General features: G+C 50.7%; 2 protein-coding genes across 3 annotated transcripts; both read left to right on the plus strand.

The window, feature by feature from the left end:
- The first annotated feature begins 4,331 nt into the window (after positions 1–4,331).
- LOC101877942 (protein-arginine deiminase type-2) lies at positions 4,332–14,678 on the plus strand. Of its 2 annotated transcripts, none has more exons than XM_031045745.2 (16): positions 4,332–4,458; positions 5,870–6,056; positions 6,137–6,206; positions 6,377–6,438; positions 6,520–6,637; positions 7,229–7,354; positions 8,095–8,273; positions 8,561–8,664; positions 8,750–8,861; positions 8,940–9,047; positions 11,177–11,328; positions 11,600–11,744; positions 12,817–12,910; positions 13,647–13,732; positions 13,907–14,035; positions 14,415–14,678. In XM_031045745.2, the coding sequence occupies exons 1-16, from the start codon at positions 4,367–4,369 to the stop codon at positions 14,646–14,648; spliced, it is 1,998 nt and encodes a 665-aa protein (XP_030901605.1). In that variant the 5' UTR covers positions 4,332–4,366; the 3' UTR covers positions 14,649–14,678. The 2 variants fall into 2 exon arrangements, with proteins under 2 accessions (XP_030901605.1, XP_030901606.1); XM_031045746.2 differs by lacking the exon at positions 4,332–4,458 and adding an exon at positions 5,499–5,578.
- A 377-nt stretch (positions 14,679–15,055) lies between these two features.
- Positions 15,056–26,039, plus strand: SDHB (succinate dehydrogenase complex iron sulfur subunit B). The gene is made up of 8 exons (XM_034068252.1): positions 15,056–15,180; positions 15,876–16,003; positions 17,238–17,323; positions 20,182–20,318; positions 20,608–20,724; positions 23,156–23,257; positions 23,453–23,575; positions 25,815–26,039. The coding sequence occupies exons 1-8, from the start codon at positions 15,106–15,108 to the stop codon at positions 25,890–25,892; spliced, it is 846 nt and encodes a 281-aa protein (XP_033924143.1). The 5' UTR covers positions 15,056–15,105; the 3' UTR covers positions 25,893–26,039.
- The last annotated feature ends 284 nt before the right edge of the window (positions 26,040–26,323 follow it).

Genomic DNA, 26,323 nt, shown 5'->3' on the forward strand with positions numbered 1-26,323 from the left:
ATTTTAGCATCGTATCCTGCTTGGCTGGTTTGAGCCCTGTGCTGGACAGGGAACACACCTTAATCCTCACGGGGTCAGGCTGGTATGGTCTGTAATCGGGAGGGAGGTGGAGGATGGTGGTTTCGGGCTCTCAGCGAGCACGAGGGCTTCAGCAGAGGGTTTGGGAGCCTGTGCTTCTCCAAACCCAGACAGGATCACACCCATCCAGAATGGATGGAGACACAGTGCTGAAACCTCATCTTCATTTTGGGCTTGGGGTTTTATTTCGGCAAGTTTAGTCACGGCACAGTTGGAGCCACCACGGTCACTGCGGATGCTCACTCCAGCCCAAAGCACCTCATCTTCGTTGGGTGGTACCTACACTCACCTCTTCTTCCTCCTCCACCTGCTATTAGCACCGACATGCCTGTGCACAGGCAGAATGATGATTTTAAGTCATGTAGCCCATTCAGATCTGGGTGTTTCTTCCTAATAACACCTTGTCCTGAGAAAGTTGCTATTAAGATCCCTGGTACATGACATATGGGATCCTGCCTCTCCATCAGATTGAGTGAGCTTGGGCAGCCTTGAGTTTGGGAGCTCATTTCAGCTTTTTGTCCTCAATTTCAGCCTGTTTCTAATCATAATGGAGCAAGACTTGATGCCCCAGTGCTCCCCAGGAGCCCCACTGATAGGCCAGACCCCATTCAGGTTGTTCCTTCCTCACCCATCCTGTACCACCACTCTGTCAAGGAAAGTTTGATAGTCTCCCTAAGCTGATAATTACCCCTTACTTATTAACCTGCATGTGTAATTGCAGGAAGGAACTTTTAAGAGCCATGTCAGCCTAATTACTTGCAATAGGACAAGCATCAAACCAGTTATCAAGTCCCGCTCAGGTTTGCATGAGGGTTTATTTGCTTTAGGCATGTAGCTGTAACAGCAGAGAAGGAGCATCCAATGCAGTTCCCTCCTGAGGACCTGTATTCCCCATCCCACTTGGAGGAAGGGCAGAAGATTAGTTTGGACCAGCAAAAAATGCTTTTAAAGCTGCTAAATGCAACAGAAATCTCCCTTTATCCTTTATTCTTCCCAAAATAAAGGTGCTTGCTTGCTGGAAGATTTCATAGCTAGCAATGCAAGAGCAAAGCACCCCATAAAACTGCTCTTTCTCTTGTGCTCCTCCTGCCCACGTTCCCCCCAGCTTTGCATTAAATGTGCTGCCCTATAAATATCTGCCTCACGGGATGTGCTGGATGCCTCCTCCATAAAGAGCAATAAAGCCACGGATGGGCTCAGCTTCACCCAAGCTCCTTCATCCTCACCAGTGGGTTGGTTTCACCTCCAAAACAAAGCCAACACAGGCAGGAATGGGCAGGAACGGGCAGTGCCTCGTGGCTCAATGGGGCCAGGCACCTGTTTGCACCTCCTAAACATGAAAGGTCAGCTTGAAAAGACTCCGTAGGGGGAACATTTCCCTCCCACTCTTTGCAATAAGGCACGTGCCTGCAAGGAGGGAGCCACAAAACGACCCCAAAACCTCTCAGCAAGCACCCACAGAGCTTCAAACCTCCTCAAAGCCAGCAGCTTGGTGCTGCCTGAGGAGGAGTTGTTGGGTGATGTGCACGTGAAAATGCTCAGGAAGCAGCTTGCTGGGGTTGTTTGCAAGCACCAGAGCTGGGATGAAATGAGGGCAGGCAGGGATCCATGAGCACAGGGCAGTTTCTGCAGAGCAGCTCCTCAGCTGCCAGATCTGATGCTTAAAAAGAAAAGGAAGAACTCCCCTGACCAGATTGACTCCAGCCATGAAACCACAAGCCTCCAGACATCTACATGTGTGTGTATAAATATAACTCTCTCTATACACGTCCTGTGATGGTTTACCATGGATGATGTCCTACCCGATAGCATGGGACAGAACCTGCATTGCTATGAGGCACCTCTGCCTCCTGAAAAATCCCATTCTTGCAGCATAAACCAAGGTTTATTTAGCAACACACAGGGGAGTCACCCAGGCTGTCATTGCAATGGGGACAGGCAGGTCTTTGCACTTGTCCCCAATACCAGATGGAGAGGATACCTCAGCTACCTCTCTCCTTCCTCCCCACAGAAGACATTGCAATGTGTGGGTGCTTTGCCAAAGCCTCTGCAAGTATGTTCCCCACTGCTGGCACAACTTCATAGAGACCTCCAGAAGTTTGCAAAGACCCCAAGAAGGTTTGAAAGACCCCACATGGCTTGCAAAGAGCAAACCTGGTTTCCAAAAACCTCAGGAAGCTGGCAAAGACCTCATCTTCCTTCCACACTAATGCCTCAAACACAGGGACCAGTGCAGTGGAGGTGAAATGGGCTCTGGCAGCCCCTTCCCCACACAGTCCAGCAGCTCTCCTCCAGTTTTGCCCCAAAACAGAGCATTCCCCTCTTCTTTGTTTCACTCTATGCTCCCAAGGAGGTGCAGGTGAGCTCAAGCCTGGCTGCTCCCTTTGGGAATTCGGTGCCATCCAAAACACCTCAGGACCATCCAAAAATCCCCAGAGCATCCATGGTTTCAATCCATTTTGCCAGCAGATAACACCTGCTCCACAGGTTTCCTTCTACCTGGCAAGTTCCAAGGGGTTTTACCCATGCCAGCACCATCACACCGGCCAGGCCATAGGGATATAAATACACTTACAAAGGGATGTATAAAACAACCCCCCAGTCATGCTGGTTTACAAGTCACAGTGACCCTAGGGTCTCCCTGTAAGATAGGAGGGATTTGGGGTTGTTTTTGAAGGAAAGGAGGATTTCAATACCATGTGTTTTCCTCACTGACAACTGAAAGACTAAACCAGAGGAATCAGGAAGTGAAAATGGTCAAAAGAGAAGTTGCTTTTTGCTCATTTTCTTCCCAACTGATTGGTTTACACCTTGATTTCCCAACCCACAGGTCCCCAGAGAGCACAGGGAGGTGAGACCACCCCAGCCCATGCAATGCCAGCTGCTGTCTCAGCTTTGGGGTGAAGGCTCATAGAGCACTGGAAACAGAGCCTGCTTGTGCAAACATGATGTGAGTTTGGTTTCACTTGGTTCTTTCCCTGTTTCAATGATTTCTCCTCCTGGTTCCTCTTTCACCAGTGTGCTTTACTACTGGTGGTTTAAACAGGAAGTAAATAGATAAATCATGATGCTTCTCAAAAGGAATATTTTCCAGCCAGATTATGGTGTCTAAACCACATACACAGCAGTGGTGCTGCCCTGACCATGATGTTCCATGAAAGGCACAGAGGTTTCTATCTTCTATAGAAGAACAGAAGGTTAATAGGTTTCTATCTTCTTCTATTCCTCAGGGAGAACAGAATGGCCTTGAATAAAACCACCCACTATTGCCCAAAACCCTATTTTCACACGCAGAAATCCAGCAAAACTGCCTCTTTTTGTACTTAGCAACACAAAGTCCTCATTCCCATTTGTTCAGGTCATGGCAAACACCCTCCAAAACCAAACAAACCCAATAAAATAGGATCTGATTCAGATGGGAAACAGGGTTTGAGTTTCTTTCCTACACCCCAGCCATGGAGGGAAGAGAGCACTAAAAGGAAAAAGGAAGAGAAGCCCAAAAGGGATATAAATAGGGAACATCAACCTGAACATTTCTGCTCTTCACTAATTGCTTGTGGCTTTCCAAATCTGGGGCAGAAGTTTGGGGTTTAAAATGAATATTTAGCTTGATGTTAATATATAATGCAAAGGCCTGTGTGGGCAGCAATTGCTCCTGACGTGTGGAAAACCACCTCTGATTTCCCCACCTCCGCAAGTGCTTCCCTGCTTCCCTTTGCAAATAAGCAGGGAAAAAATCAAAAGGAGTGTCCTGCTTTAGCCTAAGGGCTGGAAAATTGTATGTATTTCTTCCCAAGAGCAGCCAGAATTTTTCCCTAAAGTGTATGTAAAGAATGGATAACCACAGGTGCAAACACCAGCCAAAGCACTGCAAAATCACCTCTGTGTTGGGCTGCTCGTCCCTGTTTGGGGTCAGGGAGATGCTGGAGGGGAGCTGGGGACAGCTGGGGAAGCTCCTTGCATAGAGCTGGGAGTTGGTTGGGTTTGGCTGCCCTCCCCCTCCCTCTCTTCCCTCCCCTTGGAGATCATTTTCATGGGGCTTTAGAGGGTCCAATCCAACTGCTTCCTTTCTTCGGAGCATGGTGGGGGCTGCAGTTGTCATTCCAAACTCTGCAGGCTCCCAAAGCAGCTTGATTTGCTCCAGGGTCACTTGAGGAGGAGGAGGGAGGCGTTGCCAAGGGAGAAGGAGAAGCAGCTGGGTGCTGCTGGGGGGCTCAGTGCCACGCAGAGCAGGTGGGAAAGGGTGCGTGTGCCCATCGCCAGGGTGTCTGGGCGGCTGCACAGGGAGATGCCGGGGGACCGCACGCTCCGGCTGCAGCACGGGAACCGCATCGAGGCCCTGTGTGTGCTGGGCACCTGCATCTCAGCTGATGTCTATGGGTGAGTGGGACACCTCAACACCCCCTGTGCTCCTCCATCTCTGCACCCCGCCTTCCTGCCTGCCTTCACCCCCCATTTATCCCTCTGCAAATTCCCCCTCCTCATTTTTCCTTCTGCTTCCCCAATCTCCACAGCCCCAACACTGTGATTTAATGCATTTTGTGGGCAAAATCCTCCCTGGGCTTTGTAAAGCTGGACAAGACCCAGGAAAGCTTCAAGCATCAGTGTTTGCATGATGTGGTACTTACCTGATGGTGATGGGTTTGAGCCATTTGTGGTCAACTGATCCAGTGTCATCTTGGAAAGCTGCTGGAGCAGGAGCCATGGGGATGGGCTGCAGAAGAGGAGATGCAGCTGGGAGTGGGGAGGGAAACAAGATGTAGTTAGTGACCAAGCAGCATCCCCACACCACCAACTCCCCTAAACCAAACCAAACCCTCTACCTCCAGATATATTTCCCCCCTCTCCAAAGGAAACAGTTTAAAAGCTCATTTCATGGTCGATTCTGGTCTTTGCTGTTTTTGCAAAGCTTACCCTCAATATTCAAGCCAAGCAGCAGTTACAACTCATCTGGCACCTCTCCAGGTGAAATCTCCTCCCAGTGGGATTCCCAAAACCCAGAAACAAGGAAACCAAACCAGTTTTCCCATGCATAATTAAATGTAATTTAATAACTTCAGAAACACCCAGGCAGCAGCAAAGGAGCACTCAGATTTCCTCTCCCCACTCCCAGTGCAGGTTTGGGGGGGGTGGGGGGGGAGGGCTGTTGGCATCCAGAAACCCAAAAAATGATGCTGTAACAGTGATACAGTGTTAGCCCTTGGGTGTTGGGATCAAAGGGAGTCTGCACCTCATGAGCTGCAAATAACAACCCTGGAAAGATGGGGACATTAGGGAAAAGGAGCTGGGAGAGGGAAAAGAGATGTGCAGAGCAAGGGCACACTGGACTGGGAGTGGTGCAACTCCTGCTCCAGGGTTGACCAGAATCACCCCCACAATTAGAGTTTCCCATGGTCAAGTCCCAGCTGGGTTGTCCCACTGTTAGGATGAGCTGTTAAATCCTCGTTTTGCCTCAGCTGGAAAATAAACATGGATTTCTCCACTGAAGTACAAACCCAAGGTCAGTTCCAGAAGCTTTGAGTGCTTTGGGCTGGGGTTATTATAGATTGTAATCTGCACCCATGGCTACAAAATAGCCTCATTTTGTTAAAATAGCATGTCCTGTCCTAAAAAGCAAAACTATAGACACTTGAAGCATTCCCAGGCAGGGAGAAAGGGCAGGAAGGTGCCGGCGGGGAGCGTGGCGACGCCAGCGTGCCCGGTCTTGGCTGTGTTCTGGGCACTGGAATTAATTGCAGTGAGAACCAGGTGATTTTGGTGCAAAGCACTAAAACCAGAGTGATTTTGGCAGGGCGGCCCCAGCCGGGGCAGTCTCCTTCAGTGTGAAGCACACGGAGGGGGTGAACGTGGAGGTGAGATGCCAGAGCCCAGCGGAGGTCGGGCCAGCCCCTGGCAGTGGGACACGGTGGCCGCTGGACAAGGGGACGGTGCTGAGGTTCAGCATGAGCAGGGCCAGCACTGAGGTCAATGATAACAAGGTGAGAAGTGGGGTGCTGGGATGTGGGATCTCCACAGAGGGAGAACTTCCTTCCCCAACCAGGGATCTGGGGGTTTGCAGGTAACTGTCAGCTTTTACGCAGAGGGAGGGCAGCCCATCAACCAAGCTGGGGTCTTCCTCACTGGCATTGGTGAGTATGAAGGCTGCTGTGGTACAGTCCATCTTCACCCACTTGATCCCTCGGGGGCAGGTGCTGTGATATGGGGACAGAGATGGACCCAAGTTTAGTGGATCTGGGGAGCTCTTGCACCCACCCAACCTTGCTGTACCCTGGGATAAGGGTGAGTTCTCTCCATCCAGGGATTTCTCTGGATGTTGATGCGGATCGGGATGGCGTGGTGGAGAAGAACAGCCCCAACAAGGTAACTCAGCCTCTTGCACTGCATGGGAAGTCCATGGCCTTGCAGAGCCTGAGCTCACTAAGGCCCAGTGGGGTGTTTCAGGCAAGCTGGACCTGGGGTCCCGAGGGCCATGGAGCCATCCTACTCGTCAGCTGTGACAAGGAGAACCCCTTCACCGTGGCATCAGACTGCGATGATGAAAGGGTGTTCAGCAGAGAAGGTAGCTATAAATGTTCTATATGTATATATATAAAGAAGGTATCATAGAAAGCAAAAAAATGCTACGGTATTCCCCCTCTTGAACCATTCTGGAGGTGAAATCTTGCTTGTGAACCAGCTGTCCATGAGCTGCTCTCTACCAAGCTGCTGAGTAAGCTTCTCACATGGGAATTCTTGTTTAATGCCATCCAAACTAATTGCGGTCAAGCAGGGCACGAAACCCAGCCAGAAGCACAGCAGAGGTGCCACTGACAGCAGAGCTTGGCCCAGGGATGCTTCACACGGGTTTAAGGAGCATGAGGCAGGAACACACCCAGGTTCCTGGAAAACTCCAACCACATGGAGCCAGTGCCCATCACCTTTTTGAGGCCAAGGACTGGTTGTGCCAGGGCTGTTAAGGGAGGGAAAGGGGCATTTGTTTCAAAGCACAAGCCCCAGGCTTTGTTAGCAGCTTGTTGTTCCACCTTGCAAAGGCTGGTAGCAAGGGAAGAGCTTGGTAGAGGAGATGCAAACCCCAGGAGGGAGGGTGCAGACCAGCCAGAGCTGCATGGTGCAACCACCCATCACCCAGGTTCCTCTTCTTTGCACCCAGATTTGCTGGACATGTCTCGGATGGTGTTGAGGACTGAAGGGCCCCAGCGCCTGCCCCGAGGGTATGAAATCATTCTCTATATTCCTGTCTCCGAAGCTGATAAAGTTGGGGTCTTTTACGTGCAGAGTAAGTCCTTCCTCACCTCCTCCTCTGTCCCTTCCTCCTTGCTTGTGGAGCTTTTGAGATTCCTGCAAGCTCTTTGCTTTCCATCTCTGCCCTTGTCCTCTCCATGCTCTTCAAATGGCACTTCTGAAGGCCTCTGCATCCCTTTTCCAGTTTTTTCCAGTGCTGAATATTCTCTTCTCTACCAAATGGAAAACTGGAGATGAACAAGCAGAGGCCCAGAGCCATAAAGCCATTTAACAAGCTCATCCAGCACAGGAGTAGCAGAAAAAGCCATGTGTCCTAACATGTCCCAGATGTTTTATTATGATCACAACACACTCTACAACACATTTCCCCTGCTTGTTCCTTGTTCAGGGCACAGTGATTTAATTCCTGTGACCAAAAGCCCTCATCCAGCCCAGAAACATGGGTCTTCTCCTTCCATGCAGAGGCAGCCCTTCAGCAGGAGGGGTGGTGGCATTGTCAGTGGGGGCTGAAACAGCAGAAACCCCATGGAAACACCTTCCGGGCGACTGCTCCATCCAAGGAAAGTCTGAGACACTTCTTCCTCACCCTTCTGGTGCATAACTGCCAAACTGAAAGACCCTGAAAGTTTTGAGGAGCTTCTTCCAGGTGAAGTTGTATCCACCCATAGAGGCAGAGAAGCTCCAGCACAGAGGGATCGTGGTTCCTCCTTGCACACACTTGAAATGACCACAGAAACATTAGAGGTTGCCACCATCCCCTTTCTCCTCTTGCAGATCCCTTCTTCGGGCAGCGGTACATGCAGGTGCTGGGCCGCAGGAAGCTCTACCACACGGTGCAGTACACTGGTGGGGCTGCTGAGCTCGACTTCTTTGTCGAGGGGCTCCGCTTTCCTGATGACACCTTTCCTGGGCTGGTCTCCATCCATGTCAGCCTCCTGGAGACGCTGTCTGAGGTCTGGGGGCTCCAGGGAAGGGGTGAAGGTGGGAGGCAGCAACAGGGGCTTGGAGAAGGGGATGGGGATTGAATGGAGAATGCTTCCCACTAATTTACCCCTAAATGACCTCAGGGATTGGGTATTAGTATGAGGTGTCCCTGCCCATGGCAGGGGGGTTGGAACTAGATGATCTTAAGGTCCATTCCAACCCTAACTATTCTATGTTTCTATCCTGTGATTCTACTTAGGGGGAATAGTGGTAAACAGGGTATAAAAGCTCTCCAGTTTCTGCTTGCTTCCCCCAGGGTATCCCTCATGCACCAATCTTCACTGACACAGTCATGTTCAGGGTAGCACCGTGGATCATGACCCCCAACACTTTGGCACCGGTGAACGTCTTTGTCTGCAGGTAAAGGCCAAGGGAAAAGTGGGGAGGCAATGGGCAGGGGAAAAGGCAGCTTCATCCCCATCCTTCCTGCCACCCACTTTCCCAGCATGAAGGACAACTACCTCTTCATCAAGGAGATAAAAAACCTGGTGAACAAGGCTGGCTGTGACCTGAAGGTTTGCTTTGGCTATATCAACCGTGGGGACCGCTGGATGCAGGTACGTGGGCACCAGAGTGGGGACAAAGCTTTCCCACCCTGATGATGTGCCCCACACAGGTTTTTCTCCCTTTCTTAGGATGAGATTGAGTTTGGCTACACCCATGCTCCCCACAAAAGCTTCCCAGTGGTGCTGGACTCCCCTCAAGATGGAGGGCTGGAGCGATTCCCTATCAAGGATCTACTGGTAAGAGCAGGACAGTTGCTTGTATTCCCAGAGCAGCAGCTCAGCCTATTCCACCACTCCTAAAACCCTGCTTGAACCTGGCTCCTTAAGAGGGCCTACAGTGTATTTGTTTGAAACATGAGAGTTTGACACCTCTGTGTGGAGATACCACCCCATCCACTTCCAGCTGGGAGGATGGCAACAGCCTCAACCCCTCCAACCAAGATCAGAGACTAATCCACAGCCCATCTGGAAAGCCTTTTATCCAGAAGGTGCTGGATGAAAGGGAAAAGGAGGCTCTCATGCCTCTGGGAATGAAAGATTCCTGCCAAGCTCCAGAAGAGTGGATTTCTTTACCCTAAGTATCCCAGCAATGGGCTGGTTTTTCCTTTCCTCCTCTATGCCTGTGAATATGCAGCAGCTCCCAAGCAGAAGAGGAAAGCATGAGAGGGGTCAATTTACTTCCTTGAAAGAGAACAAGATGCAGGCAGCTGCCAAAAACATCCCTGTGGGGCTGGTTTGCCAAGGCAAAGGGCCAGCCGTGGGCAGAGTGTGCAAAGCAAGCTGTCTGGGAAAGCAGCGAGCATTCAAGGAGAGCCCAGGAAAGACAAGCAGGGAAAAAAGATGGATTGAACGATCCCTTTGGGATACCGCCATGCAGAAAGGGCAGAGCATCCCCAGATTGCTGCCACATAGACCCAGCCAGGCATCAAGCAGTAAGGGAGAAGAGGGCAGCTCACTTTGTGCTGCACACCACCTTAGGGGAGGTGAAGAGCTTTCCAAAGCATTGAAACGCATCATTTCTCATCCCTGAAATTACACCCAGTCCCAGCTCCATCAGGCAGGATGGGAATAGCACAGTGATCCCCTCCTATCCATCCTCATTAGGAGTTGCTTTAGGAAGCAATTTCAGCCTCTGGAGCTGCTAACACTTTATACTCCAATTGCTGCTCTGAAGGCTTCTCTAATCCCCACTCTTCTCTTTCCCATCTCATTTTCCAGCTAGGAATATTTAGCCAAACATGACACATACTGGTCCTGTCCTCACCCCAGCCAAGCCCAAAGCCTGTGGGACCCTGTGCCAGGGAAAAGGAGATGAGAGGGAATTAGCTCCTCAAAATCAGTCTGGAACTGATAGGACTTGGATGTGACCCACAAACCTGGGATGAACCAGGACCTTGACAGTTGAAACCATACCAGCTTATTACACTGATATAAGCTCAGAGCTTGTATTTCATGCTCAGTCCCTCCCACAGCACCCAGGGAAAGAATTTAATCCTCAGCCATGCACCCCAAAAATGCATGGGAGGTCTTGGGGAAAGTCAATCCTGGTGCACTTTCCCAATCCTGGCTTCTCAAACACCTTTTAATAACAAAAAGCAACTTCTAGATCACCTTCAGCTCTCTCTGCTCATTTTTAGAGACCTTCATATCTGTTTTACCCCACAGAAACCCAACACTGGCAAGTGATTGGGACTTAATGCAAACCCAGCAGACACCTGATCTCATCCCAAGGCTGCCGTGAGCTCCAAGCCCATACTGACTTGATCCGGAGATCAAGGACAGGTTCAAGGCAGGATTTTTGTCCCACCTCTGTCATTTTCACTGCTTTTAGCACTGCAGTCTGCCCCTTGGGCATTCCAGCCACATCACCACAAGGGTTCATTACCCCTGCATGCACAACACCTTGAACTTCAGATACATTAAGTCTTGAAAATCAGGGCTTAAGTAGGATTTAAGTGAGGTGCAGCCCTGATGCCTGAGGTGGATTTCCCCTACGGGGCTGAAGTTCCTCGAACTCAACAAGAGCCACCCAGAAACTCAGCTTCAGGGCTACCCCAGCACCTAATTAGCTTAATGCAGACACTTAAAACATTGGCTTTGGGACAGCAGAGACCTGTCCCAGCCTTGCCCCTGGCATTTGCCACTTATCACTGAGCCCAGACAATTCAGAGACCGTTATCCTCACATTTCCTTTATTCTTTGCCTTGTCTCTGACCTTTTCTTGCTCTCTCCATCCATGGACAGGCTTCTCTCTTCATGGTTTGTACCTACTGGAGGAGGTCTGACCCCAGCAGGAAGTTAAAAACTGAAGACATGGAGGCAGGGGGGACCCAGGGCAAAGCTCATCGTGATTTCTCTTCCTGCAGGGCCCTGACTTTGGCTACGTGAGCAGAGAGCCCCTCTTTGAAGCCATCACCAGCCTCGACTCCTTTGGCAACCTGGAGGTCAGCCCCCCTGTGACTGTGGCAGGGAAGGAGTATCCCCTGGGAAGGATCCTCATTGGCAGCAGCTTCCCCATGTAAGAGCTGGGAAACCATTTGGAAGCAAAGGAAGCACAGATATCCCCTAAACATCCTCAAAATCATGTTAATAGGCTGAATTAGCTGTTCCCTGGTGAGGGTTCTCTATGGGATGGGTGCACCCAACAACCAGTGCTCAATCTCTGCCATCATATTGCACTTTCCTTTCTCTTCTCCATGTCAGCAGTGATTTATATGTACATACACACTAATGCATTCATATTTATTCCCCTTATCCCTTTCTCTTGGGGATATTCCTCCCACCCCCAGCTCCGCAGGGAGGAGAATGACCAGGATAGTGCGGGATTTCCTCTGTGCCCAGCAAGTGCAGGCTCCCGTGGAACTCTACTCAGACTGGTTGGCTGTAGGCCACGTCGATGAGTTCGTCACTTTTGTGCCCACCTCTGACAAAAAGGTATCCCAAAACCCCCACACCACTGTAGGGTTTCTCTTCTGAGATACTAATCCCATTGGGACACTTCTAAGGAAAACCCCAAAGCACATTTCTTTGATAGACCCAGCCAGCATTTGCTTAGGGGTTCACTCCTGTCCCCAAAACTGAGGGCTCTGAATGTAGAAAGGGACTTGCTGAGGTAATGATCAACACAAAGAGGAGAAAAAGGCACCTGCAAAGGCAGTCCAAGAAGTTTAAAGCTCAGGATCCACATGGGCTGGGCAGGGCTCTCAGCTGCTCAGCACCTCCCAAGCGTTCTCAGAAGCTCCTTTCTTTGTCACTGGTTTTAGTGTTTCTGATACAAGACACTTTCCACCTGGGGAAAAAAAACCACCTTGACCTGGATGGTTCAGGAAAGCAGTATTGATACACACCCCTACCCCCAAACCTTCCATGCAAGCTTTTAGCCCTCCCCAGGGGTGTACTAAGCCCCCATAAGAGATGCCATCAAGACTGCAGTAAGTGACTGCTATTGTTCCACTAAAGAGACCATTTCCACTGGTAGGAAGCCAGTCAGATTATACATGGAGCTCGGACCCTACAAATCCATAATTCCCATAGGATTATCTTAATAACGATTGTTGGCTTCTCCTGAGGAAGTCAGAGCCTGATTAGTCATTTGTTCCATTCTCCCCCCGGAATTGCAATGCCAGAAACAAGACACAAAACCCAGCTTAACAGCAGCAGTGCTCCTCACCCTCAATCTCAGCTCAGCCAAACCTCCATCAAACCCCACTTGATGTGGGCAGGATTGGACCCAGCTGCAGCCAGGCTGCAGTTTTCCTCCCTGCCCCAGCAGCAGTTTAACCCCTCAGGTTGTGATCTAGTCCGTATTTGCCATCAGCACAAATCACTGAACCTCATTCTGAGATATCCTCTCACCATGCATTAAAAAAGACACTGAATACCATCAGAGACACCTGATTTTAAGAGTCTGAGCTCAGGTTCCTTGCAGAAATAAGCCCCTGATGTCCTCAGAGTGAAGCCAGTTTTGGTGACTGCTCTCCCTCCTTTCTCTCCTCCTCCACCCCAGCGGTTCCGGATGCTGATGGCCAGCCCTGCAGCATGCTACAAGCTTTTTCGGGAGAAGCAGAAGGAAGGCCAGGGTGAAGCCACCATGTTCAAAGGCAAGGGGACATCGGGTGGCTTTGGCTGAGCTTTGATGTCAACTGAGACAGCCGGAGCCTCCCCATAGAGCAGCCGGGCTGAGGGCAGCAGCGCCTGTCTGACTGCGGGTACTGAGGGACATGGGGACCTTTCCCCACCCCATTGTCCTTCAGTGCTGGCACGCGGGATGCCTGCCCACCATTCCCAGCCTCCTCAAGCCCTATTTTGGGAAAGCGAGTGGGATGGGAGTGATAAAGCCCTCTGCATGGAGGGGATGCTTGCTTGGTGGGATGGAGCATCTGTAAATGCCAGCACGGAGCAGGACAAGCATTCCCATGTCACTTGTCCTTCCCTCCCTGCAGCAATGACATTTTGGTCACCAGTCTGAGCACCTTTTAATCGTGGTTTATGAACATCATCCACCTGCAGTGGTGGGGGGAGAAGGTCTCCATACCTCCATGGGTCCCTCTGGGTCGCTGCCATCCCCAAACAAGGAGCACCTCTGTGGAGGTGGCAGCTCCAAATGGAGCTGAATGGAGAACTGTAGGAGATCACCATTCCTCTGGGATGACAGGAACTTTCCAATGCACTTTCCAACAGGCAAAGGTTTCTTCCCACCCAGTTTCCCAATAAACTAAGAATTGGGACCCCAAGCTCAGGAAACAGGGATTTTGGGGACTTTTCCCATCTCTATTCCCCATCTTACGCCAGGGCTCTGCTACCACTGCTTCATTTTAAGGGCATTTGCCTTTGTAGGGTACTCAGGGACAGACACAAAACGAGTCACCATTAACAAGGTCCTTTCCAACAACATTCTGATGCAGCAGAACCAGTATGTTCAGGTAAGAACTGATATTTCTGGTAAGTATTGCTATTTCTTGCAATAACTGCCCCAGGGGGGTACAAACCCTTTAAGGGCGGTGTCGAATTCTGGCTCCCCTCGAGTAGAAGATGCTTTGGGGACCATATCTACCTGTGTCCTCCCCCTCCGACCTCCTGTTCTCCATCCCCTCCAGCGCTGCATCGACTGGAACAGGGATGTCCTCAAGAAGGAGCTGGGGCTGCTGGAGGAGGACATCATCGACCTGCCGGCCCTCTTCAAGCTTGACAAGCAGGGCAAAGCCGTGCCCTACTTCCCCAACATGGTGAGGGGGGTCCCTGCTCCTTGGGTCCTCTCCAAAACTCAGTTTTCCAGTCAGGATGAATCCCAATTTGTCCCCCCAAAAAAGCACAATATTGACACCTGCTTGGAAAGAGAAAATATCCTCAGCCAGGCTCGGATGAGTTCAAATCTGCTTGCGGTGGGGTTAAACTGTGTTGTATTGAGGCAAAAAGAAGGGAAATCACACAGCATGGGGTGAGTTTAATGATGAATATAGGGGAAAACAATGCTGGATTTGGAATCCTGGGGGAAAGTGGCTGCAAAGAGTGCTGTTCATGCCCTGTTTTGGGATGAGGCTGCTGCAGGAGGGTGATGAGCCCCTTCCCTTTAGCTCCATCAGCCCACCTCATGTCACCCCACAGGTCACCATGATCGTCCTGGCCAAGGACCTGGGCATCCCCAAACCCTTCGGCCCCATCATGGGGGGTGAGTGCTGCCTGGAGCGACAAACCCGTTGCCTGCTGGAGCCGCTGGGGCTGCGCTGTCGCTTCCTCGAGGACGTGTGCTCCTACCATGGCAGGCTCGGCGAGGTGCGCTGTGGTACCAACGTCCAGCGCCGGCCCTTTGCCTTCAAATGGTGGCATGTAACACCCTAGTTGCTCCTTCTTCCACCCCTAATGGCTTTCTTCTTCGTGTGTTGCTTGCAGTCCAGTTAATAAATGAATTTGCTGTGAGGAAGTTAAAGAATAATGGCGGATAACTGGAAGGGGAAGGGAGGGAAGCCCTCAGGGGTGGTGAGGCAGGGGGATGCCATTTTGCCCTTTGCATGACGTTGGGTGTAGGTGGGAGGGTCTAGGTGCCTCCCCTGCAAACAGAAAGAGACTGGGAATGAATAAGACGCGCTGTTTTCCCAATTCCCAAAAAAAAGGGGAGGGATTTGGGAATCCCAGCCCCGCCATCCCGCCTGTTACCACAGGGTACGCCACACTCAACATGGCGCCTCCCCTCAGGCCGCCGCCTCTCCCAAGATGGCGGCGGGGAGCGCCCGGCGCCTTCTTCCCCTCTGTGGGAGGCCGGGCACTTCCTTCCGCTTCGGAACTGCGCAGCGCCAAGATGGCGGCGGCCGTGGTGGGAGTCTCCTTGAGGCGCGGCGTCCCCGCGCGGCTGCTGCGGGCCGGGCCGCGGCCGGTGAGGGGCCGGGAGCTGCCGTGGGAGGGACTGAGGGCTTGGGGCGACAGAGAAGGGGTTGGGGGCAGGAAGGGGTGCAGGGGGCTCTGTGGGGGGTGTGAGGGGTCACAGAGGGGCCTGTGGGGCAGGAGGGGGACTGTGCACGCAGGACAGGGTGGGAAGAGGGTTCGGAGTGGGTAGGAGAAGCTGGAGGGGGGAGCTTGGGGAAAGAGGATGTGTTGGGGATAAAATAGAGTGAGAGTGGGGTTGGGAAAGGGTTCATGGGGAGATAGAGGTTGTCAGGAAATGGGGGTGCTGTGGGAGGCCCAGAAGGCGGTTGGGAAGAGGTGTGGGAACAGGAGGGATATAGGGATGAGGGGTGATTCGGGGAGAGGTGGGTAGGGGCAGGTGGCCTGGAGTGGGAATGCTGTGAGGAGGTGGTTTGTTAGCCTGGAGCTGGGTAGGGAAGTGACTGGGAGCTTCCGGGGGCAGTTCTGGGGCAGGGAGGAATGCCTGCAGCCATCCCCTCTCCCTCATGAAGGAGGCAGCTGCACGCACTAGGATCCGGTGCTGCAGCAAAGCCTTGAGGGGTATCCCATAAACTGCCCAGCTCCAAGGCAGCCATGGCTCCTGCTGCTCTCACCCCAAGGTCCTTTTGGTGCCTGGCTACAAGCCACCCGAAGGGACCTCAGGGCTGGTTTGCTCCCTGAATACAGGTGTGCCGGGGAGCGCAGACGGCAGCCGCGGCATCACCCCGTCTCAAGAAGTTTGCCATCTACAGATGGGATCCCGATAAGCCTGGGGACAAGCCCCGCATGCAGACCTATGAAGTGGATTTGAATAAGTGAGTGTGGCTCCTGAGGGAGAAGCGTTGCTGCCAGGCAGACGTGCTGGGGCTGCCTGGGCACGCAGCTGCCTGACAAGTGATAACGGAGCAGCGCTTGAGCTGGCAGTTAAAGGTGTCAGCAGTCTCATTAAGCTTAAACCATGGCCAAGCAGGTAGTGCCTCAGCTTGGGTTACAGGGCACCTTGTACTCAGCACAACTGAGATCATCGCTGTTTCCTCATAAATCTTACTAGCATCATGGGAGATGATTTACCCCGCAGTGCTGGGTGTGATGAATTCAGCTGTGCCCTGAAGGCCGGTGTCTCAAGAGCTGTCAGCAGTAACGTGGTCACTTTGTTTTGTCACTTCCGTGAGGGTTTTTGCTGTTTTGAAGGCTTGAAGGTGTTTGTGGCTTTGTGAAGCTTTATTTACATGGAAAATCTTGGGGCATGTTCCATAGGGAAATTGTTTTATGTATAGAGGGCAGTCCCAAACCTGGCAGATAGGATGGAAGCTTCATCCAGCTCTTCACATAGTTTCCTTCCCACTTAGTTACTTCTGACACGTAGATTGCATTGAACTTGTAGTAATGACCTGCACACCTTGGTGTAGCTGTCACCCAGAAAGCTCTTCTCTGTGGCCCTGTGAAGAGGTGCAGTCTCATTTGTGGTGCAGAAACCTTCACATGGGCACGTGTGCCTTGATTTCCCTGCACTCCAGTTGCTGCTGTGCTCTTGCCAGGGGAATTCCCCTCGAGTCCTTTCTTAAAGCTCCACATACAAGGCCACCCAGCTCCCTGCTGAAGAGGTACATGGTCATGGTGGAGAACTCAAGTTTTGGGGTGATTTGCACCAGTTAATCATTTATGGGGGGTGCCTTCTCTGCTGTATCACATAAGTTGTCCAGGACTGTGTTTCTGTGTGCAGCACTGCCTCTTGTGACCAACAAGGACAGGCAGGCTTGTTAAAACCTGACCCAAAAGGACACGACTGGTAGAGAGGTGCTGACTTTCCAGCTGTGCTGTGTAAACCCTCTGCAGCTGAGCCAGGTCTTCTGTGCATTGGCAAGAGAAAGGGCTTCTCTCCCACCAGAAGCACATGGGCATGTGCTGATCAAGGGATTTCTATCTTGATGCCTGGGATTGGAAGAACAAGTGTGGTTTTAATTGTGTTGCTTAGTTGGTGCCAGAGATCTAGCACTGAGGCGGGGAGGGGGAATTATACAGCTTCACTGACTCTGTTTTCTGTTGCAGATGTGGGCCTATGGTGCTTGATGCTCTCATCAAGATCAAAAACGAGATAGACTCCACTCTGACCTTCCGCAGATCATGTAGGGAAGGTAAGAAGGATTTTTCCCCCTGCTACACTGGAGCTTGTCCTTGATTTGTTGTGACAGCACCTGTGTAACCACTAGAAAAGTCCAGGGCAGATGGTAGTGTGCTGCTGTCCTCTTCAGCTGCTGCGTATGAAGCCCCCAATGAATCAAGTAGTAAAGTTAAAGCTCATCTTTGTAGGGTGTAATGACACAACACTGAGCCATGAGCAGTGTCTAAATGATAGCCCCAGTCCTTCCAGTTTGTCTAATCTTGTTCATCTTGCTGCCCTCCAGTGACGGACTGCATCCGGAATTCCAGCCAGGGAGATAACAGCAGCAGAACTGAGGGGGCAGACATGAATGGGAATGAATCCTAGGGGCTGCTGAGGCAATAAGGAAGGGTGTAACTGGAAGAGTACTTAGAACTTCTAGGAATAGCTTCAGGAATCTTTTTTTGGCCCTTTGACTAAGTGAAAGGACTGAGTGAGGAAGAGGCCATCTGGTGGTTTTGCGTGGCAGAGCTGGTCCTCAGGCAGGTACAAATGAACATGTCTGCTTAAACTGCATTAAACCTGTACAAACTATCCTGATTCATGGCTAATGTTGGGAAGCTCAGCTTAAAATGCTAGCTGAGGAAGTGCAAGAAGGGAGGATTCCTTTATAGCTTGACTTCTGATTTAATTAGGTGGGGTTGGGAGGATGAGAAATTGAGGTGCATTTGATGCCTTAAGATGTTTTGACTTGGATCTCAATGAAAAGCTGCTTTAAAGCGGCAGTTTCCTGTAGAATCTGCATAGCAGGTGGAGGAATTTCATGCAGTGTGGTTGTTCTCCGAGTCTGATGCTGAGATAGTCAGCAGCTGGCTTGCCCTGAATACTTTGAGAACCTGAAGACAGATTTTCAAGCTGGGCTGGTTCAATCTTGCCCCTTTTCTGCTGTGCAGGGTTAAGAAAACCACCTGATCACACATTCCTGTTGCATACTTGTGGGCCTGTGTCTGCAATCCCAATTCCCTCTCCAGTTGACTGGAAAATACTTGTAACCATCTCTCGAGTGGGAGGAATAACCTTGTTCAAGGGCCAGCCTTTAGCTGGCAGTGAGAGGAAGGCCAGTATGTCTGAGGCTCATCAGTGTGAGGAGCAGTGGCATTTCTCTGACTCATATCAGCTGATATGTGGCAAATCCCCTGAAATTAGAGGTTTGCCTTTTTGACATTTGTCTTTCTTCTAATATGATGATTTAGGCATTGATGGGAATTGGACACCCGAGCTCCAGACCTGAGCAGTATCTGTGACAGTTCTGGGGTGCTGCTTTTTTTTGTAAACCTTGGCCTTTCCTGGGCTTCATCTGATCCTTCTGTTACTGGGAGATCATTACTGGTGTCATTTAATCCATTTGTTAAGCTATTTATATGCTGTTTGTTCTGGTGAGTGTCTGTCCTCTCACCTCTGGGAGTTAATAAATACTGTTTATGACACTGCTCTACCCTGCTACAGAAGGCACAGAGAGAAGCTTCGGGCTTAGAGACTTTATCATATCACAGAATAGTTTGTGTAGAAAGGACCTTAAAGCTCCTCCAGCTCCAACCCCTGCCACGGGCAGGGACCCCTTCCACTGGAGCAGCTGCTCCAAGCCCCTGTGTCCAACCTGGCCTTGAACACTGCCAGGGATGGGGCAGCCACAGCTTCTCTGGGCACCCTGTGCCAGCTCCTCAGCACCCTCACAGGGAACAGCTTCTGCCTAAGAGCTCATCTCAGTCTCCCCTCTCTTGGGCAGGTTCAAGCCATTCCCCTTGGCCTGTCCCTACAGGCCCTTATCCCAAGCCCCTCTCCAGCTTTCCTGCAGCCCCTTTAGGCACTGGAGCTGCTCTCAGGTCTCCCCTTCAGGAGCCTTCTCTTGTCCAGGCTGCCCCAGCCCAGCTCTCTCAGCCTGGCTCCAGAGCAGAGCTGCTCCAGCCCTCGCAGCATCTCCATGGCCTCCTCTGGCCTCGCTCCAACAGCTCCATGTCCCTCTTGTGCTGCTGCCCCAGAGCTGGGTCAAGGCTGCAGGGGGGGTCTCTGCAGAGCCCAGCAGAGGGACAGGATCCCCTCCCTGAGCTGCTGCTCACGCTCTGGGGGTGCAGCCCAGCACACGGGGGCGGGGGGTTCTGGGCTCCAGCGCTCACTGAAGCTGGTTCATGGGGAGCTCCTCATTGACGAACACCCCCAAGTCCTTCTCAGGGCTGCTCCATCCCATCTCCCCCAGCCTGTAGCTGTGCTTGGTACTGCCCTGACCCACATGCAGGACCTTGTGCTTGGCCTTGTTGAATTTCATGAGGTGTGCACAGTCCCACCTGTCCAGCCTGTCATGATCCCTCTGCATGCCATCCCTTCCCCCCCTCCAGTGTGTTGTCTGCATCCCACAGCTCACTGTCATTGGCCTTGTTTTCTGTTCCTGACCTTCAGGGATGCCTTTGACCAACACTGTAGAGCAGATGGGGGATGCACCTGGTTCCCATGTTATAATCTTGGTGTTTGCTGCTTCGCATCCATACAAACTTGTGCTTCAGACTTGTGAATGAAGCCGAATGGTTTTTCCACCCTAAGTAGCATGTACAGCTAATGAATGATGCGAAAGGGATGAGGTGTCCAAGCCACTTGTTTTCTGCTGTGGAAGAAAGCTCAACACTGAGAATGAGTTTTGGCTTTAATGAAAGTGACTCCTGTGTTTGTTCTTTATTTAAGTAGCAACATGTTTGGGCCAATGGCAACTTCTGGCGTTTTCCTTGTCACGTACAGAGTTTCCTGAAGACAACCTGGGGGCGTGCTTGGGGCCAAGAGGATCTTTCTTGAGTAGGATAAGAGGGTAAATATCTGATGCTTTACTCTTTTTCTCCCACTCAGGCATCTGTGGCTCCTGTGCCATGAACATTGCTGGTGGAAACACGCTGGCCTGTATCAAAAAAATTGACCCTGATCTCAACAAGATCACTAAAATCTACCCTCTCCCCCACATGTATGTGGTGAAGGACCTTGTCCCAGTGAGTATCTGTCTCCTTGAGGTTGCCACCAAGGATGGTGCTGTTCCAGGCAGCATGGGGTTTGGATTGGGTTGGAAAGGGAGGTGCCAACAAGATCTCACAATTCACACGTTGCTCCTGTTTTCTGGCTTGGGTGGGTCTGAGCCTCACAGCAGTGACTAAGTCTGGCCTCACTTGGAGGAATGTGGCAGGTTGAGGTTGAAAATGCCACCTTCCATTGGAGGGGTAGCAGATGTTCAATGTCATGCATGAATTTAGCTTAATAAATGTGACCTCTTTTGACTTCTAGGACTTGAGTAACTTCTACGCACAGTACAAATCCATCGAGCCTTACCTGAAGAAGAAGGATGAGTCGAAAGAGGGCAAGGAGCAGTACCTGCAGTCCATAGAAGACCGTCAGAAACTGGTCACTGCTTCTTTTCTACCCTTGAAATCCCTTCCAGATAAGACCTGGGATAAACACTAACATGCAGTAGTGTCTAGTTCCTTTAATGACCAAGCTGTCTGGTGCAAAACGCTACGTGGGTGGAATCTGCTCCTGAAATGCAGCATCCTGGCACACTGGTCTTGCTAAGGATAACATCTGCTAATGAAATGCAGTCATGGTTGTGATGGGGACTCTGATCTCATTTCCACTGTCTGTAAAAACACTATAAAAGCTACAGGCTTGTCATATCCTAGTGGAGATAAGGCACTGCAGTTCATGCTGGCATGCAGGCTGTCAGTTTTGGCGCTCTCTTGTCTAGCTGCAGCATGCTATAAGCAGTGCTTTCATGTTGCTGCTTGCTGGGTTTTACCCTAAAAGCAGTTTTACCCTAAAAACTAATGGCAAACAGCTAAACCCTTTTGGATGTGGAGCACAAGCATGATGTGTTTGTGCATGAGTTAAGTGTCTGGCTTTTGAGGGGATTTTTCTGGGAATAGAGAGGTGTTGATCCAAAGTTTCTGCAGAAAGCTGAAGGGTGTCTGAGGAACAGCTGAGACATAGCAGCCTTCTTAAAAAGCAGATAATGTGGGTAAGTTCTTGTCTGGATTTTCTTGGCTGCCACAGGAGGTAGCAGTAAATCAGTTTCTCTTTTGCCTCTGACCTGTCTTAGATTCATAGAATCATAGAATAGTTAGGATTGGAAAGGACCTCAAGATCATCTAGCTCCAACCCCCCTGCAGGGGCAGGGACACCTCACACTAAACCATATCACCCAAGGCTTCATCCAGCCTGGTCTTGAACACTGCCAGGGATGGAGCATTCACTACCTCCCTGGGCAACCCATTCCAGTACCTCACCACCCTAACAGTAAAGAATTTCTTCCTTAGATCCAGTCTAAACCCCTGCTGTTTAAGTTTCAACCCATTACCCCTTGTCCTATCACTACAGTCACTAATGAATATTCCCTCCCCAGCATCCCTGTAGACCCCCTTCAGATACTGGAAGCTGCTCTTGAGGTCTCCACACAGCCTTCTCTTCTCCAGTCTGAACAGCCCCAACTTTCTCAGCCTGTCTTCATATGGGAGGTGCTCCAGTCCCCTGATCATCCTCGTGGCCCTCCTCTGGACTTGGTCTTGATCCATTGCTTCATGGGTCAAAGCTCAGCCTGTCACTGTGTAGGCACCAAGTGGGCAGGCAGCCTCTGTTTTGGCAAGTGGTAAAAGGTGAATATGAACAGCAGAAAAGAAGGCTGATGAAAGGAGATGCAATAAAATCCCATGAGCTGCAGTCACTGAAAGTTTTCCATGAGGAGTGTGCTTGCTGCAAAACTACAGGGCAGTGAGTAGACCCATCATGTGCCCCAGATGTCAGCAGTGTCATGAGACTGGTGCTGTGACATTCTCAACAACCCCAGTCTGAAAGAATCTTTATCTGAGGGCAACAGATTGTTCTGTGCCACTTGATGTTATCTGATCCATTTTATCTTGTTGCTGAAGTTCCTCTTGCTGGGAGAACAGTGCAGGAGAAGTGTGGATACAGCTGGGAAACCTCCACCTTTTCCTTTGTATCATCAATGATTTGAAATGTTACAGTGAGAAGTAAGACAAATGTGGGGTGAGAAGGTAACTCTGGCTTGCAGAGCTCTGCCAAAGCTTTCTGAAAGACTAATGCAGGTGACCTGTTAAAGCTCTGCAGTGTTCTGGCGTCAGGTACTTTTCTAAGCTAAACATAATGATCTTTTTGTCCCAAAACAACATTCAGGTACATAAATAAAGCTGGTCTGGACTCTGGCTCTTAGCCTGGGGGGTTGATTCAGCTACTGGGAGGCTTGGGAGAGTTTGTCTTCTGCCCAGTGTCACTTCCATGTAGGTCTTCAGTGCCTTCCTCTCTGTGTAAATGATGACATGGTCAAGGCTCGCACCATTTCCATTCTCTTAAGTGCTTGGGGATGCCCTTGAAGTGCATGCTGACCTAGAGCTCTTCTCCCTGAAGCTGTGGGGCAGACATCACTCTTTCTCCTGCAACACAGCCTTGAATCATTACTTGGTAACACATTTATTCCTTTCCTCAGCCACTCTCTGGGACAGACTGGAGGATGGAATGCTAGAGGATCAAGTAGTTCCCTCAGTTTTCTTCAGTTTATGCTTTTTCCCTCTGTTGTCACAAATCCCTGATTTATTATATGGTTTGAGTTGGGAGGATGGAATGTGGGGAAGGACCTGCATGGTGGAATTGTTTTCTTCCAGCAGTGCTGCTTCAGTGTAAGGTTTTCAGAGCCACTCTGTTGCACCAAGTCACTAGAGGGGAAAAGTGACGAGGGAAGTACATGCTCTTGTAAATCCCCTCTTTAAAAGAGGGCTTTGTCCTGGGTTTCTGGAGTGACTTGACTGTGGTCTCCTACCCCATGCAGGATGGGCTCTACGAGTGCATCCTGTGTGCCTGCTGCAGCACCAGCTGCCCCAGTTACTGGTGGAACGGGGACAAGTACTTGGGTCCTGCTGTGCTGATGCAGGTAAGGATGGATCCTGTTTGTCACATGGGGCTGCTGGGGGACTCCCTCACCTAAAAGCAGGACAAATAGGTGGGACAGTATTGCACAGTCCACATCTTGGGCTGGAATTCCTGAGGGAGGTGTTGCTTTTAATGCTTCCCACTGGTTACGACACCTTGAACAAGCCTTTGGTTTGTCAATGGCTCTGACTTCCAGGCCTATCGCTGGATGATTGACTCCAGGGATGACTACACAGAGGAGCGTCTGGCTCAGCTTCAAGACCCATTCTCGCTCTACCGTTGTCACACTATCATGAACTGCACAAGGACTTGCCCTAAGGTATGTGTGTGTCCTTTCTGTTCCTGGATTGTTTCCAAACACCCTGCCTGAAAACCAACAGGGAAACACTTATTTAAGCTTACTTTTTTCTCAAGCTTGCCTTGGCTTGTTCAGCCTCTTGAAACACAGCAAGTTACCAGCAGTTATGTTTACAGTAGTGACTGGACAAGAGGACATGGCAAAGTTTGTATTACACACTACAAGAGCATGTCTTCCTTGTGAGCAAGGCTGTGACTTTATGAACCTGTTTCTAAGCTTTAAAGTGTGACAATAGGGCGCTGGTCATGAGAGGTACACTGACAGAAATGGTACAGGGAGGTTTGTGCTGTGTGGTCCCATCAGTGGTGTGAGCACCACAATACTCTTAACCCTTCACAGTGCAACCTTAAACTCCAATAGTAGCAACTGTCGCTGGTGTGTTGTGCAACTTGCGTAATGGAGGAGGCTACAACAAGCTTTCAACACCTCAGAGGGCCGTGTTTTATGCTGACATCCTGCTGTTAGGACATTTCCCAGATGGTCTGGTTCTCTGGTATTTCTTTTGAGAGCTGAGTAAGCTTTCCCAAACCAGAGCGTGCCTGTTCCTCATCTTGCAGTGACCTTGTGCCTGTTGTTGGGCAGATTACTGAGTTTTGCTTTCCTGCCAGCTGTGCTTTGCACAGCCTTTGCTTGCACCTGGTGGTGGAGTAATTCCTGAGCTGTGAACTAATACGAAGGTAAATATTTGAGCAGATGACAGATGGGAAGAGGACTTGATTGAGATCTGGGCTGACACGGTGCATGCTCATTTCTCCATCATTTCTCAGGTGATGCCCTGACTACAGACAATTCCCCCTTTGTAAAGGGATCTAGCTCCTGATCAGTGTCAGCTGTTCAGCTGAAGGTGAAGGTTCAGCTTGAAGACCTGGCTGTACGTAGGAATGTACATAAAGTGTGAGGAAACAGCTCTTGGCCTGAAGCTTGAGACACCTTTGTGGTTAGTAACACCTTGCCCCTAACATGCTCTAATCCTGTCAGTTGTCTTCATCAGCCCTGACAGACTGCACAGTGAGCTCTGCACCAGGGGCAGTTCCTGTTCCATCCTCAACCATACCTCACCTTGAGATCAGCCATGCTCAGTTTGGTAGCAGTGCTGCAGGATGAAGGGCCTTTGTGACCTGATGTGTCTATACTGTAGGAAAACCTCCTTAGGAAAGCTTAGCTGGCTTGTGTGAGGAGCATTTACAGCTGATGACTTTGTTCTTGCTCACTTCCCCAGTGTTCTCCAAAACAGTTTTATTTCTGGTAAGGAGAAGAGCCACATCAGCTTTTCCCCATCTCAGCCTGGAGAAGCTGTGTGGAGACCTCAGAGCAGCTTCCAGTGTCTGAAGGGGGCTACAAGGATGCAAGAGAGGGACTCTTCATCAGGGACTGTAGCAACAGGAGAGGTTCAGGTTGGAGATAAGGCAGAAGCTCCTCCCTGTGAGGGTGCTGAGGTGCTGGCACAGGGTGCCCAGAGAAGCTGTGGCTGCCCCATCCCTGGCAGTGCTCAAGGCCAGGTTGGACACAGGGGCTTGGAGCAGCTGCTCCAGTGGAAGGGGTCCCTGCCTGTGGCAGGGGTTGGAGCTGGAGGAGCTTTAAGGTCCCTTCCAACCCAAACCATTCTTTATTCTATGATCTCTTGTACCATCGCTGTCAGGTTTTACAAGGCAGTTTCCTGTCTCCAGAACTCATTATAACCCCTATAAAACTGTTGAATTCCACCCTGCTTAAGCTTTGTTAGAAGTTCCTGTCCCTCAGCTGCTCACTTCTCTTTGATCCTCACAGTTGCTGATTCAAAACCAGTCCTCCAAAGTCAAATGAGCAGGGGCAGTGCTGCTGGCTCAGCCTGCAGGTGGAGGAGTTGAGCTCCCAGCACTGCTGCTCTACTCCCGACAGCCTTGCTTTTACCCTTGTAAACTGAGCTGGAGTGCAGCAAACCTGCAGCAGCGTGCTGAAACCCATGGCTCTGCATGCCATGGTGCCTGCCCTGCCGGGAGCCAGCTCTTCAGAGCTGCCTCTTATTATCCTTTAACCTCCCAGCATTGAAAAGGAAGCACAGGTTTCGGCTGGACTCCAGCTTTTAGGGGAAAAAAGGGGTGCTGAGCACCTCCTCTGCCAGTTATTTGTGAGTAGCAGCACATTTGTGACCTTACCATGACTTAGACTGGGGTGAAGCAGGAGGTGGGGGCCTTAACGTGCTGATTTTCCTACTTTTTAGGGTTTGAACCCTGGTAAAGCAATTGCTGAGATCAAGAAGATGATGGCAACTTACAAACAGAAGGCGACTGCTGCGTAATGCTGCTCCCTAACTGGAAGTGGAACACACAAACATGCTTTACCTGAAAGGAGTTTATACCTGATTGAGCAAGAGAAGGTTCCAGCAGGCAGTTTGGTGTTTTCCCCATAGGTTTGCACATACAATAAATACTGTAAGGAACAAAAAGGGCTGTTACTTTATTAACAATATTGAAATGATGCTTCTGCCTCTGGGATAGCATCCCCAGGCTCTCTGGGATGGGGTTTTGAGTGTGTGTGGAGTTGGGATCACCTCTGAGGCTCTGCTGTGAATGAGGATTTGAATGTGGCCCCATGGCAGAGATGAATAGAGATGGAATATCTGTGGTAACCTGGATCCCATGTCTTGAAAGTGAGTGCATGTGTGGGAAGAGACCTGCAAGTCATAAGCCCTGTGGCACTGAGCAGGAAAATGATGGAAGTGGCTGGGAA

Source organism: Melopsittacus undulatus, chromosome 12, assembly GCF_012275295.1.
Source record: "Melopsittacus undulatus isolate bMelUnd1 chromosome 12, bMelUnd1.mat.Z, whole genome shotgun sequence".
Classification (NCBI taxonomy): Eukaryota; Metazoa; Chordata; class Aves; order Psittaciformes; family Psittaculidae; genus Melopsittacus; species Melopsittacus undulatus.

Excerpts from the sequence above, each read along its gene's own strand:
- LOC101877942 (XM_031045745.2), top strand. The coding sequence starts at position 4,367 with ATGCCGGGGGACCGCACGCTCCGGCTGCAGCACGGGAACCGCATCGAG. Across the intron at positions 6,057-6,136 it reads CTGAGGTCAATGATAACAAG|GTAACTGTCAGCTTTTACGC; the intron begins GTGAGAAGTGGG and ends GGGGGTTTGCAG. Across the intron at positions 8,274-8,560 it reads TCCTGGAGACGCTGTCTGAG|GGTATCCCTCATGCACCAAT; the intron begins GTCTGGGGGCTC and ends TGCTTCCCCCAG.
- SDHB (XM_034068252.1), top strand. The coding sequence starts at position 15,106 with ATGGCGGCGGCCGTGGTGGGAGTCTCCTTGAGGCGCGGCGTCCCCGCG. Across the intron at positions 17,324-20,181 it reads CCGCAGATCATGTAGGGAAG|GCATCTGTGGCTCCTGTGCC; the intron begins GTAAGAAGGATT and ends TCTCCCACTCAG. Across the intron at positions 23,576-25,814 it reads GCACAAGGACTTGCCCTAAG|GGTTTGAACCCTGGTAAAGC; the intron begins GTATGTGTGTGT and ends CCTACTTTTTAG.